We start from the raw sequence: 15,557 nt of genomic DNA, 5'->3' as shown, positions 1-15,557 counted from the left end.
GCATGCGGGGAGGCCGGCCTGCGTGGCGGCGGGGCTGCGGTCGGGCCGGGCCGGCGGCGCCTGCGCTCGGCCGCGGGCCGGGCCGCTCCCCGTGTCAGAGGTCTTGTGCGGAGCCCTGCGGGCGGGCAGCCCGGCCCCGGGCTGGAGGGCAGCCGGGTGAGGGTCCTGAGCTGATGGGAGCAGAGGAGAGAGCAGGCCCCGGCGGCCGGGCGCGTCTCTGGGTGCCCTAGGACGTCCTCGGTTGAGGGAAAGGGGCCGGCGTGCGAAATGGCAGCCGGGGGGGCCGCCGCGTTCGTGGGGCAGCTCCGTGCCTCCCCGGCGCCGCCGCGAAGCGCTGCAGATAAACGGGCGGTAGTGCTTGCGGGGGGTGCCGGAAAAAGTGTGGCCCGGCTCAGCAGTGGGTTGAGTTTCCTTAATTGTGGGCCCCTCATCTCTCCTCTGCTGCGGGAGGAAGGGAGAAGGCTTGTTTTTGGCCATAGGCTAAAGATAAGAGCCTGCGTGAAAGAGGAAGGCTAAGCCTCTGTCCTGCAGCGATAGGCAGATGACACGTGTCAAGTAAAAGCGATACTGTGCAGGGGAAGGAGTCTTTTGAGTGATGGCGTTAAATGTTTGGAAACAGTTGTTCATAGAGTAGTATTAGCAGAAACTTTACTTCATGAGCAGGTACGCTTACATATTTAGCCAACTTTTCTGACAGTTTTACTGTTCTGATAAATTATTCAATCCCTCTTGTTTTTTTTTCAAATGTCTGTGGTTCGTTACATCTGCCTGTGCCATCATGTATTCATATGGGAAGCTTTGCGAGGCAAGGACTTGAATTTTGTAGAATTTAGCAAAATGAGATGCTGATCCTTAAATGGTATCCTTGATCAGAACTGTGAAACAAACACTGACTTCTAGAAACAAATTTCATGCATACAGTTGTACAGGGAAGTACAGAATGTATGTAGGGCAAAGGTAACTTCACCGCTTCTTTGCTTTCATAAAACACTAAGGTTTCAAGGACTGTGTTAAGTTTTTTTGCAGGGAAGAGAGACCTTCAGAAACTTCAGACAGAGGATGGAGTGTAGTAGCTAGTATGCTTAAATATTTGCTTTAAAAAAACCCCAAACACCTACAAAAACAGAAGACCAGGGATAGAAGGTAGTAGCTAGTATACATAGATATTTCGTCTTAAAAATAAACAGAGATAAAGGAGACTGGCAGGAGAAACCTTGTGGTATTAGTTGTAGTTAACTGGAACAGACAAGGTGATTAATAAAAGCAGCTAGCTGAGGCTGTTTCTTCAGTTAATGTATTAATAGAATCCTTGTTGGCTTTAAAGTTGTATTCAGAATATACATATGATTCAGATGTGTATTTTTAACTGACTCATTGGACTAGTATTTTGAATGCACTTTCATCTGTAGGGAGGGGAGGTATGGGTGAAGGAAAATGAATACATGTTGTTATAGATATGGATATCTTGAACACACAGTGTGAAATCTATAAACTTTGTACATTGATAATGCTAGTGCAAGTTGCTTTTTCTCAGCAAGTTTTCTCAAGTTCTTTGTTCTGTACCTATGCATGTTGTAAGTAATGGCACTGAACAGAATACAAGAAAAATTGATGGGGAAAACAGATTAGCTATTTGTATTAAGCCCATCTGGTTATATATACATATATATATATTAATAGAAGTTTATCTTCAACTTTTCCAATGTTTTTCAGTATATCCTCATTTTTATTTCATTGATAGGAAGTTAATAAATGCATTCACATCAAATCCTTCTGAGATTCATTAATATTCTATTCATTAATACTTTTATAATGAGCAGAGAACACTGTGAGGTACAGGTAAACAGAATTCTCCAGGTCTCCGAGTCCTCAACAGCCTTCTTCAAAATATTCCTGTTATGCCGTTGTCAGCAGCTGGAGGCTAAGCAGATCATTTGGAGTTTCATTTCTGCCCTTTAGGGCTGGATAAAGGGTTACAGTTCATGCGTTTTGTCCCTTCCCAATGGGCTGAGTAGTATTGCTTGTATAGCTCACTGTCTTGTGCTGTTTCAAAGATTAAACTGGGATGTGAATCAATGGCTGCTAAAGACGAGTACACAACCATATTTTTATTTGCCTTCCAGTGTAAAAGAGCAGGAAGAAATGTAATGTTGTTTGCTTTAGGCCAGTCTGGGGAATGACTAACCATCTGAAGGAGTAGATGGGAAAAGGATTTTGGTTCTTTCCTATGAGTTTATATGATGCCATGGTAGATATGGTAGTAGTAGGTATCTATAATATTAACAGCTTCTCTCTTTTAAGAATGGAAAGATAGGTATTAGGCTGTTTATAAGTCTTTAGTTTTTGTTTATATGTATCTGTGTATGCTAACAAAGGTTCAGATTGCTGTTTTTAAAGTATATTGCATGGATTTTTTTCATTAGGATTTTTCTTGTAAAGCCTAATAGTTTTTATGGATAAAAAATACTAGTAATTTCACTTGGAGTATCTTTTATTAGTCTTTTATAAAAAATTTTCTTTTGGACACTGCATAGGATCAGCTGCATATCTGAAGTACAGGTAATCTGGGCCTTGTTATTTTTTCTTGCTCATAACTTTGGCATAAAGTTATTTTTCATTTGGAACAGATGTATTTACGCAGTTTCTAATAACAGAGTATTGGGATTTCTTTTTATATTGACACTTGCCCAAGTTATGTAGGCATTTAGTAAATTTGTTCTTGCATCCCTACAGCTGCCCAGCACTTTCCCAACTTTCTGTAATTGTGTGACCAGTAATTCCTTATGGTGAGGACAATGAGAATTGTTCATAAGATGTGGGATTCAGTGTGAACTGGTCTATGTTCCTTTTTTTTCCAGTCCTCAATTCCTTTCTTCTTTTCATCCAAAAGATAAGTCATTTAATTTAGTAGTCTTTTATATCCAATAAAAAAGAAGGCATTGAGTAGCATACAGGACGTTGCTGCACCCTGGTAGTAAATGCTAGGTTTGTTCTTTAAGAATTGCCTTGTTATTTGGTATAATTTTTCCCCCATTAGTCCAGCAAAACAGTAGTCCTTGGGGGGGAGGAGGAATAGTAAGATAATAATGAAAATTAAAAAATGGTGCTATTAGAAGGGAAAATACTTCTATGGCTTTCAGCGTTACTTATAGGAAAAGTAGACTTAAAACTTACTTTGGGCAAATATACCTCAAATAGAAAATAATAAAATATTCTAATCAATACAGTTGGTGAGGAAGTTAGATGCATGTTTGTTTACTGGTAATGTAAGTGAAATTCACTAAGACTTTTCTTGAAAATGAAGACATGTCAGAACTTGGTGAATGTTGCCCAGGATTGGTCAGAATATGGAAGGAATTGGTCAGAATATAAGAAGTATGTTCTGCCATGAGGTTTTTGAAGTGTCTGTGCCACTAATTAAATAAATGCTGTGCAGATACTTTCTCAACGTGTTCCAGCATGAAGTATCCAAAGTACACCTGTCAAAATATATATATGCTTTGTACTTGCTGCCATTAAATCAAATAGTGAGAGTCCTCTCTCAGCTAACTAATTTAAGTTTTTTCACCCCTACAGTAATGAATCCATTTTCATCTTATGCATTGAGCAAATAAAATACGTTTCTTGATGGGTATCGCTCTAACTTCAGTAGAAGTGCAGGAATCTGATTAAGGTATTTTGCAGTTCTATTTAGTAAAGGTGTACTGATCTTTTCAGTGCTGGTGACATCCTTGTTCTTTCATTCCTATGTACAAAGAGATTCTACAAGTGGTTACAGCTTGTGTAATTTATCAGTTTTTCATGCTCTCCTTCTCATGTACTCTGTTGTAAAACATAAAGGTATGATTGTGACAATGAGAAACTGACTACTTCATTGACTGAACAAATATTCTGAAAATCAAATTTGAGAGACAGAAAATCCACACAGAATTCCACCAAGTCATTGTTCCTTGCAAACAGGTGCCTTCTGAATGATATTCAAGTAGTACTTCAGTTTGGTGAATAAGACATGAGAGTAGAATGCAAGATCTTTCACTGCTTAGTTCAGCCACTGGGTTTCCCAGTCGGAGTTTAGTTCCCCTTGCTATATACATCTGGGTATTTAATCTGTAGTATGAGAAGGATGATCAGGAAAATTATTTAATAGCACCTCGAGATCACTGGATGAAATTTTTTTGCCTAATAGGTGCTAACTGCTTCTTAGGTAGTACGTGGTACTGCAGCCACAGTCTTTAAATGCTGCTGGCTAAAGTTACTATGCAGTAGAATAATCTTGACAACTGACCTATCACTTTGATTTTACTTTTTTTTTTTTGCAGTAATACATTTTGAACATCACAAACAAGAAACACAGTTTTCTCTAGTGTTTTGTGGGTGTCTGATGACTTCTAAATCAAGTTTCTAAACCAAATGAGTGCGGTAGTATAAATGTAATCCCCCCCCTTTTTTTTTTTGTGCAGCTACACAGTGTTTCTCAAACTAGTCATGAACTTTTTCCTAAGCTATGTAGTAGTTATCTGAAGGCAGAGAATACTTCAAAGATTTGTTGACATTACATTCTACACTATTATCCTTGAGCTGAGAATTTCAGCCTACAACACAGAAGTTTCTGATGTTTTGTTTGTTGCCATTTTTAACTAGGTGAAGTCCACCAACTCTATTTTCTGTTGTTTTTAAAACCCAAGTACCCCTGGATTTAGATCAATGTGGCCTTGCATCATAGTTTAAAATAGAAATCGTCCTACTACACAAATACTGATGAAAGTCATTATTATCCAACTTCCTTTTGCTGATAGAATTTATTGATATTAATACAAGATTAAAACTTGTGGAGACTGAGTTTGTGTTAACTTTCATTTACGTGTTTTAGTCCTGTCAGAATTCAGCTTGGAGTGGATGTTCTTTTAAACCTTTTCCCCAGAACATTACAATTGATGCAGTAATGGACTAAAATATGTACAGGTGTTGATATATCTGGTCACAGCTCTACTCTCTATAGCAGGGGTCCTCAAACTATGGCCCGTGGGCCGGATACGGCCCCCCAGGGTCCTCAATCTGGCCCCAGTATTTACAGTTTTCACAATTACTTTAGCCTGGTTACTAAAACTTGGAAATCAAACAATTCATAGGATGAAAGAAGATATGATCAGTTGAAATTACAATCTTTAAGAATAAGAGTGCAAAATACTCAAAATGTCCAGTGGTTAAAAAAAAAACTACTTAGATTTTAAAACTCAGTCTGTTACTACTGTGAATGTATTCTTTGTTACTTATTGATTTCCTTAATTTGATAACAGCAAACTTTGTTAAGAGTTCTTATGTGATCTGTAGGCATGACCAGGAAATATCTGTATGCTTTTGTTATTGACAGTTGCTATATCTGATTTTTAAGGGAAGTAACTAATCCTGAATCACCTTAATTTACTGTATTTAGAAGACTATTAGGAGGTAAGTGTAAGGAGACTGGTTCTACAAGATATTAAGACAGATGTATTTAAAGTTTTCTAAAATACAGAACCTGAGTGGAAAATAGCCTCTGTAAAACTGAAAAGCACGTGTTTTGATCTCTAGTTCACCTGACCCCAGATATGTGCCCCCGTTGCCATATCCTTTTCCATAGTCTTTTGAACGCCCTGGATACATGTACTTATCTGTGGTCCCATACCAACCTTTTCTGGTTGTCATTTCTGTTTTTTAAATGCTTTTTACAAATGACCCAGCAATCCACAGTAGTAGGAATGCACTCTCAAAGGTAAATGCTATCCTCATAACATACTCTTTATTTCTGAGGTTTAGTGTTATTTTTGCACATGTTCAGAAAGTTGGAAGTATTAGACTTTGAAGTGTGTATATATTATAAAAATAATCCGCCCATATGCATTTTACAGGAGTGACAGTGAACAGCTGGCATGCAACTCTTTTCAGTGCGGTGGCAAACACTTTTGCTAGTTTTTTTTTAAACAAAATTTTGTTACTAGAGAAGCATTTCTGAGGAGGTAGTCTTTGAAAACAACAAATGAACCCATAAACTACATGAGGCAGAGATCGAAACATGCCCATGGCAGGGGCGGTTGGAACTAGATGATCATCTTCAAGGGTCCCTTTCAACCTAAACCATTCTGTGATTCTCTGTACCTCTGTTTCCAAAAGGAACAAGATCACAGAGGCCCTGCTACAGAATTCTATTTTGTACCTCTTCTCCTTTCTGTATCAGGTCATCCACCATAGGAAAGCATTCTTAGGGTTCACTTAGCCAGGTGGTTAGTCTCGGTGTGGCCCCAGCCACCTTCTGTGATCTCCCGTAGTTACCATGTATCTATAGCAGGCTGAAAATAGTGAGTGTGGTGTGAGGGTAAAAGCAATAGGATTGCTGCAGTAATGGCACTTTCCGCTCTTGTGGCCCTCTTGCCCTGTGAGCAGCACTGACATTTACAGAGACCCATACCGAAGGATGGAGGGTGTATTTCAATCTTTCAGGATACCAAAGGAAGTTGCAGTATGTCCAGGTGGTTGATACTTAGTAATCTAAGTACTACTACATACAATACATGCATTTAAAATACTACTGCTACTATGCTGGTACTGTTGTATCTATCACTCAGTCCTTTTCCAGGAGAGTTACAGAATCTGTTGAGAAGCTAGAGGGCTGACTCAGGTTAAAGCTAACCCACTGAAAAACCAACCAGAAGTGTTTAATTTTAAGAAGGATTAGCAATGTGAGCCTGCTCAACATGTAGCTGCATGACCAGGACCAGCACAAGAAAGGCGATAATGTTGGGGTGGAAATGAGCAGGTGGGAGCAAGACTGCTTCTTCTGGCAGCAGTTGCTGATATTCAATCTTTAATTGCTTGTGTAACTGAAGCATTGCAGTGTTCAATGTTTTTAAGCTGCTGTGTATGTGTGAAGTGTTACTAGTGCACTGTAAATTCATCACCGTCTTACAGGTTGAGTTTCCAAAATAGAAGTTTGTGAACATATCAGTTCATATCAGTGTATAAGTGTATGATTATTTTTAATTGCGGTGGTCTTAATGAGTTATCTTATTCAGGCATCAATTTTGTTCCTTTGAACTGTATCAGATACTATGAGAGGAAAGCATAGATAAATACCATAGATCGAAGTAGAGGGGAGGCAGTGTAACTAAGGGTGTAATGCTGCAGATGTGTTTAAGTGAAACAGTGAAGCAGTTTGAACTGACATAGATAAGTGTTCACGAGGTTGAAACTGGAGTTCAGGCTTTGTAATGGGGAGCATGATTGGGCTAGCCTGTTTTGAAGACACTTGGATTTTTACTCTATTGACAATTTTCAACAATATTTTGTCAGTTTTTATTGACTGTCCTTGCACTGTCTCTGAAGTCTTTCTAACTGTAATTGTGGGGATGGGGAAGTTGGCTGAAATCTTTGTGATCCAGCAGAGGTGAATGGGTGTTAAAAGTTGATAAGCAGTAGTGATAAAAACATAAACAAACAAAAGTCTCATTTCAGTTATGCAAAATTAAAACAGTAATGATACCACTTTCAAGATTATTTTTTAAAATCACCCTGTTGTGTGTTAGCTCTAGTAGGCAGCTAAGCAATATGCAACTGCTCGCTCACTTCCCACCCCCTGTAGGACAGAGGAAGAGGAAAGGAAAAGCAAGAAAACTTTTGGTGTTGAAATAAAATTGTCTAACTGAAGAAGAGGTGGAAGAATTGTGTGTGTGGGGGAACCCAAATAAACAAAACAAGGGATGCAAAGGCGGTCGGTCACTCACCATGTGTCCTATGGGTAGACCAGTGCCCCACCAATTTCCAGGCAGAGATGGAAAATAGCTAAACATCCTCCTTTCCCTTTTGTTACAAAGCATGGTGTTACGTGGTATGGAGTATCTGTTTGGTTAGTTTGGGTCACCTGCTTGGTTGTGTCCCTTCCCAGCCTCTTACAAACCACCCAGTTTGTTCACTGGGAGGGCAGGGTAAGAATTGTAGAAGGCCTTGATGCTATGAAAATACTGCCCAGCGAGAGCTAAAACATTATTGTGTTATCAGCATTTTTTTAGTCACAAATCTAATATACAGCGCCTTAGGGGCTTCTGTGAAGAAAATCACCTCTATCCTGGCCTGGCCAGGTACGCACCTTTTTGGTAGTTTTTTCCTGTTTTCCAGTCTTGTTCCTAGTCAAGAGGATAGACAGAGAGGACATTGCTAAGACTGGTGAATCCTTGATATCCCGTCCCAGTGGGGGGGGTTGGGGTGGAAGTGAGGGGTCAAAGGTTCAGTAATTAGGACAGTGGTCAGTCAGGATATGTGTTCTTGAATGTGGATGGTATTTCAGGCTTGGTGTGAGGCATTTTTACCCCAACCAGTAATGGGACAGAAGACCTCTGTTCAGTTTCACTAGCTTCAAAGGGCAGTTGTTGGATTTTCCCTGAAGTCTCTCCAAGTATAATGATGGATTTGAAGTTGAGGATAAAATATGTTATTCAGGTACTCACAAAACTGATACCACAAAGTTAGTAAAATTCAAATCAAATGATTGTGTCTAAAGGTTGTTCAGAATTATTTTGTCACAGGAAATGTTCCAACACAAGATATATCAAGTTAACAGCTCAAAATGATTCTGTTTATGGAGACCTCCTGGGATCAGTGTTTTTAAAAAGTGTATTCAGTTTGCCACAAGCCTTCTGTAAAATACTTCTTTGTGAAGTATGTTTTGGTTCAGGCATTTATAACAATTCTAAGTGCAGTGTTCCCTCATTAACTCAAACTGAGCTGCCATGAGGCTCCTTTGTTGAATAACAACTCAGAATGCTCTGACAGAATTAGTCTAGTAAGTTGTCTTTTAAGAAGTTGCATCTGTCCTCAGAAATAAAGCCAAATGTGAGTCCGATTTCTCTTTTCTTCAGTAGATGAGTAACTACAGCAGTGTCCAAAGCAGTGGAGACCACCTGCTCAATGCTTCACTCATTCTAAGGACTTTATCACCCCTTGTTTACTTCCCAGAGGAGTGACCTGCTCATCTGGCTGTATCGGGGAAGCTGGCCTCTGTAAGGAGAGTTTTGTTGGGCTGGGAAAAAGCATGGAGCATGACTAGCCCAGCTGTGGGCAAAAGGGAGTTGTGGGCTGTAAGACTCTCTGAAGTCCATAGTTGTAAATGCTCAGGGTAAGGAGAAAGGTTTTAGAGTGGAGATGGTAATCTAGCTCTGATTATTCTTCTCTTACTTGCTGTATATTTGAAAAGTCTTCGGTCTTCACATTTTGTGCAGAATGCAGTGCTGTCAGAATGTGTCCAATGTGGTGTTTAATGGTTGGACCTCTTGGAATAGGTGAAGGAATTCCTGAAGTATGGTTGTGGTTTCTCAAGGAGCTGATTTGATAGCAATTTGTTATTGTTGACAGAGTTGAAACAAGCTTCTGTTTGGTTGAACTGTAATTAATGTCTGAACATTTGTATACAATGATACTTTAGAAGTAAAATGTACAAGTGCAAACTACGTGTTTGTAACTGAAGCTAACAAATTTCACTTTGTACTTGTAATTGCTGGAAATGTGTACCCGGTCAGTTACACAGACTTGGAATGTACACCCCAAAGTTTGACCAGCAGTAATGTGATAGGCGCTAGTCACTTGTGTGCATTTCACGTGGTAGTCTTAAGTTGCTGAAGCTGCATGAAGTCTGAGAATTGCTGTTTTAGGCTTAATCATCCAAGTCACTTTGTGAATGTAAGTATCATGTCTGCTATTGCCACTTGCTACAGATCTCATTGTCTTTCCTCTGTATTGTAGTGATTTGTGAGATTTATTTATAGGGTGTGGACATGTAGGAACTTTTCTACTGGTGATAATTTTAAGTCTCAGTAGGCCATTAACTTCATTTGGCAGTCAAACTTTACACATCTGTTATTTAAACTCTTGACCTGAAACTTGTGATTTTTCTTACTGATTTATGCTGTCAGTATTTTTGCCTATTTGGAAATGTTGGGTAGAATCTACATGAAGTCTGAGCTTAGCTATAGGTTTCACTTCCAATCTCTGAAAATAATTTTATAAAAGAACTGAAGCAGGAATTAGTCTTGGGAGGATCTTCTGTCATTTGAAAAACAAAATGTTTGTATTGGTTTGTCCTCATAATGTTAGTAAAGTGCTGCTATAGAATTTTAATTAATACAGTGATTCAGAGCTGAAAAATAGCAAGCCACATATAAATGCTGTGTTAAAACCACTACAGTTCAGCATTTGAATATAGTTTTGACAGATCTAGTAACACTAATTTTTTTGTTCCTCTATTTTCAACAAATACAGAACATGTATCATCAAAGCTAAAGTGTCAGTCTTGCATATGGCACTGATAACAATGCTTTCTTTGTTAGTATATACAGAATTACAGCTTGAATTACTTAAGCACTACGATATATTTTATCCTCTGCAACTTACAGATGCAGAACTTTAACATAAAAAAGATGAAATATATTTTTAGAAAGGTACATGGGGTAACTACTTATGTAGTATGGAGCTCTAGAATGTCCACCCGTGTCAGACTTCCGTGGATTGCATGTTTGTGTTAATCTTTTGCAAGTCTGGTCAAATATATAGTAAGAAGTCTTCTGCATGCAGATTTGGGAACATAATCTCCTTTCTAGAAATGGAAAAGTGTAAAAGATGGAGTGACTTGGGGTGAAGGTGTCAGTGTGTTAATATTTTTAAAAGGTTAACGTTTGAAGTTAAGACTTCAAATACTTATTTACCAAAATACTAGCTTGGAAAGATGTCTGTAATAAAATAATCATAGGATGGTTTCCTAAATCGTAACCTTAAGTGGCAGTATGCATTTGCCTTTTCAGATGCTTATGCAGTTGAGGGTCTGCAACTTATTTTACTATTGCTGGTGGTGTGCATCCAATGTCGCAGTATGGCTTTGTAGGACTTCTCACAAGTACAGAATAGATAGATGGGCTTGCTGCCAGAGTGGTTGCCCTTATTTCTCCTGAGGAAAAGGCGGTAGAAAATTTTTGTAGATACCTGTGAATACCATGTGTATGTTAGTTTGAAACCCTTGAACTATGTAGTTAATATGCTCATCTATTTTGTGAGGTGTAATAAATAAATGGTTTGGTGTATTCCAGAGTAATTTTTATCACAGTAAAATTTAGGCAACTTTATGTGTAGTACAATCTTTGTTCTCTTAATTGTACTTTAAAGCATAAATTTCCTTGGTGAAAGGGGCTTTTTTGTAAAATGTAGAGTTGAACTAGTGGTTGTTAAAAAGTATATTCTTAGAGTGTGATAGGGTGAATGCTTTAATTGAAAAGTAGGGAATGCTGCATTTGAAAGTTGACACATCTCTGTGGTTTTGTGATGTCTTGTCAGAGCAGTTGAAGTCTCTTAGTTACTTCTAAAATTCCTGAACAACATATAAGCAGTACAGTTGGTAAACTTGATTTGTTTGAATTCTGTGGAATATTGAAACCCAACTTTTGCCATTCAGAATTTATGAAGTGAAATAACTCATGGAAAATCTTTCAGCAGTCCTTTACTGAGAAATCAAGAGCTGAGAAACCAGCATAAAAGCATTCTTGTAAAGGAAGCAACCAGTAGATATTTCTGTCTAGTTCAGATGATGCCTGGAGCCTGTCTTCCTCTTCCACCCTCTGCTACACGCACCAAATGAAATAGCACATTAGAAATTACGCATGCTTCTGTGTGCACTGGATTTAACTTGTCTGTCTCTGGAGAGAAGGAATTCAGGCTAAAGTAAGGGTTCTTTGGAGACATGGATTAAGAGGAAAATTGGAAGACTTAACTCTTCCGCACAAGGCAATATACTTGATGGCTATTGTCATATTATAAATCAGCAGTTTCAAAATTATGCTTCCAGGACTCTATTAACCTTTAAGTCACTTCAGCAAAATGTATGTAGCTTCCAACTGAGAGCAGGTAAAACTGGTAAGCAACAAAACATTTAAACTGTGGTGATGTTTGTTTTCCAGTTGGGTTTTTTTTGGAGGGGGGAGGGGGTTGGGTTTTTTTTTGGTGTTTTGGGTTTGTTTTTTAAATTATTTTTAAAACCTCTGCCAAATCTGAAATTACAGACTAGTGTGTGAAGAAAAAAAAATGCTAGATACACTTACTGATCTTGGATTATTGAAACTTCAAAACTGGAACTTCAGCTCTCTTTGTGCAAAGAAAGAAATCCTGTCTTCTGTCATCCTGCTGAGAAGTTAAATGCAGCGGTCTAGGCTATTTTTGTAGGTCATTTGGTGGGGCAAATAGGGCACGTCAGTAAAGATTATGTCAGTATTTTATGTTTTGATAATCTTGACTGAGGGTGCAGTTGAAGAAATTTGGAAAAGAGCAATGATGTTGTTAGCATCTTCATCCTCACTTCCTGTTTTTCCTTTCTGGAAAAATACAAAGTGCAATGCTTCAGATTCGCAAACTAGTTAACTTGATGTTTGTCCATAGTCGGAAAACAGTTTTGTTATAGGTCATGTTTATTGTTGCATTTTTAATGGTACGACAGAGATACTAAGGCAGGCTTTCTCTGTAAGAGCATCAGGAGTAAGAAAAGTCATAACTTGCTTCTTTATTACCTTCAGCTGTGTACTTCAAAATGGGTTCATGTTAATAAAAACTTTTCTACAGGAAAGAATTCAGACATGAAGGACCAGTTTCATACAAACTGGATAGCTTCATAATTTATAAATGTAATAGTAAACTGAATTAGTTCCATGCTAATCTTGTGCTTGAGCCATTTGAAGTAAAACGTTTACCTGTATCTGGAGGGCTTTTTAGAATGTAATGAAGGAATTCAGTGGTATGAATTTATATCCTGAATTATTTATGTTTTCTTATCCACTTATTTTATTTTATGAAATGCAGTATATAATGTATTACATTGTAAGAGCAGTGTTACATAAAAGGTTAGTTAAATTACAATTTAAATGGTAAAATACTGTGTACTGAACTTCACATTAGTAGAGGACTTGTTAAAGTACTTGGAGGCTATTCTAGTCATTCTGTGTATGGTGGTTTGAAACTCAGTAATAATACTTAGACTATAAAACTGACTTTATACAATAAAAGTCAGTTTACCGTTTTAAAAGATGATGACTTCTTAATTTTGTTTTTATATACTATAGGATATGTTTTGGAGTTGCAGACAAAGTATCTTTGCTGAAATGAAGAAGAAATTTTCACAGGTAGACAGATGAAATCAACTTCATTAAATGATATCCAAGATACATAGTAACAGCATGATGCTGAAGCTTTTGTGTATTTCTTAACATGAGCATGAAGTGTTGAATTTTTTGTGCATGTTCTTAAATACAAAGATAATGTACGTATTAAATGCTGTCTTAACAGAAGAAGCTTCAAACTGAGTATGTGTTCATATGTTTTTACGCTGATGTATGGGTTCTTGGCCCTCTAGCTTTTCATTAAAAAATAGAATTGTGCAGCTGTCATAATAGATCAAATCATATAATGACTAAAACTAAGTTTCGTGTTTACTTTGTGGACTCAGTTTGATAACAGCCTGTCAAAATAGTTTGGAGGCCTATTGCTGGCCAGGATTGCCTTTTACACTACTTTTATAGTAAAGTAGCCACAAACAAGATGTTTGCATTGTTGTCTGATGGTTCAGATGGTATATGTGAATGCTTGCCATGAATACGCTTGGACTGAGGTGGTTTTTGCTTTTATTTATTTACTGTGAACAACTTGGAGCAGTGGCAGTGTGAGTGATGGCTTAATACCCTTTGCTATACTGAATTAAACCAGTTCAGTCTGTCAGAATTACATCTGTGAACAAGAAAGAGAGGATTTGTCTGACATGGAACATCCAGCAACCCAACCAGCAAATCTTCTGTAATCTTCTATAATTTGTTTGCTTAATGTTACTTCTATTCATCAGATACTGTGTGTCTAACTATTTTCAGTACCAACTCCCAATAAAAGTCATAAGTGACCACTATCAAAGGTAGTGGAGAAAGTGTGAGTAGGAGGAGTTAAATTTATAGGTATCTTCTGCAGAGAGGAGGGGAGGGGAGTTAAGGTTGTGTAAAGGCAGTATGACAAGGAATTGAGCCGCTAATGGAGAACTTCGGTAGCAGGTCAAGTTGTAGCATCAGTACAAAATTACTGTGGGAATAATTACATCTGAGTTAACTTACATTTTCTTAGATGAAGCTGTATGAATAGTAGCAAATGCCTCTTCACCTGTCCACACTATTCTATAGAGAAGGGTGGGCTTCCACCCAGAGCAAGACTGCCATTGCTGGGGAATCTGGGTCATAAGTGTAGGTTGATCTTACGATTTTGTTGGGTTTTAGCTGTTGCTCATTTTCTCCAGAAAATCAAGAAAGCAGACCATTGAATAGCCTTCATCATCTCTGCTGTAACACATGATAAGAGACAAATTATGTGCTTGTTGTTTAGCTAAAAAAAAACAAACCAAACAAAACAAACACCCACCACCCACCTACCCAAAGAAAGAAGAATGAAGCTGTTCTGGGAAATTATAAGGAGGAACCCAGGAGAAGTAATCACTGCTGAAATTTAACTTTAGTCTACTCAAGTACTGCTGTGTTGGTGCTGTGGGTGAAAGTGAGGATATAGTATGTTGAAATTACTTCAGCTATCTCAATTGTGTTTTCTCCTTGATGTGTGGTTAATCTTTCAGGAACAGTTTTGCCTGTCTTCTTGGAAAATAATTCATAAACGTAGAATTCTCCAGTAAAGATTAAGTTGCAGATTTGCTGGAAATGGGCATGCAGTTAATGAAGAGCTCCACACAGGACATTACATTTGATGAACTTAGATAAGTTGGACTTCAGAGTCTTAAGAAAAATCACAGTCTGAAGCAAACTACCATAACACAGATTGGGCCAGGGTGTGGTTTTATTTTCCTTTCCCTGAGGATGATGGGAATAGATGGTGCAGTCAGATAACATTTTATGTTATAGTTGTGTGAAGACTGTCAGCTCGTCTTGAATTTTTGTAAAATGAAGGGTTGCAGCATCACCTAGAATGTTTCTGTTCCTTTTTCAGAAGTTTGTAAGAGTTCGTATCGTAAGGGACTATGCCACTTTGGTGGTCATCTGTGTTGTGAGGCTGGTTGTGTAGAAATACAAGGGATGCTGAAGTTGCTTAGATGTTCTTTGTATTCCCTAGAAGATGCTTATGACATGGCTGACAGTTACAGCATGAACATAGTTCTTGCTATTTATGTTTTCATCCACTGAAAGTCAGGGTAACACTGTGTGTATCTTTTTGCCCTTTTGGATGATGTGCCCTTTAGCCATGGGCTGAGATTTGGGTGCTCTGTCATGCATTACGTAGGCTTTCTGTGGGTTCCAAGTTGAAAAGGCTGAGTCCTTGGGGACCAATTACTCCTTTTACTGACCTGATGCTTTATCGTATGACCTGTTTTTAAATATTATTCTTTACTGTTCTACAACTTTGGAATGTTAAAATTAGTTTATTGTTCTTAGATCTTTAACTTCCTGGATTTTCAGTGTTGGAAAGTGTTGGGAAGGTACAGTTTTCTTGGCTTACTTGACTCAGTAAAATTTTAT

General features: G+C 38.2%; 1 protein-coding gene across 5 annotated transcripts in view; it reads left to right on the top strand.

Annotated features, from left to right (window-relative positions):
- USP47 (ubiquitin specific peptidase 47) overlaps positions 1 to 15,557 on the top strand; it is a 56,530-nt gene that overhangs the window by 535 nt on the left and 40,438 nt on the right. For 3 of the 5 annotated variants that reach the window (XM_080404625.1, XM_080404626.1, XM_080404624.1), the window contains exon 2: positions 13,122 to 13,181. The exons of the other annotated variants lie outside the window; for them this stretch is intronic. In XM_080404625.1, coding sequence (XP_080260751.1) covers positions 13,122 to 13,181 — 60 coding nt within the window. The remainder of the gene's footprint in view (positions 1 to 13,121; positions 13,182 to 15,557) is intronic. 5 annotated transcript variants of the gene reach the window in all.

Source organism: Falco punctatus (assembly GCF_963210335.1).
Source record: "Falco punctatus genome assembly, chromosome: 10".
Classification (NCBI taxonomy): Eukaryota; Metazoa; Chordata; class Aves; order Falconiformes; family Falconidae; genus Falco; species Falco punctatus.
This window is presented reverse-complemented; position numbering and strand designations above follow the sequence as displayed.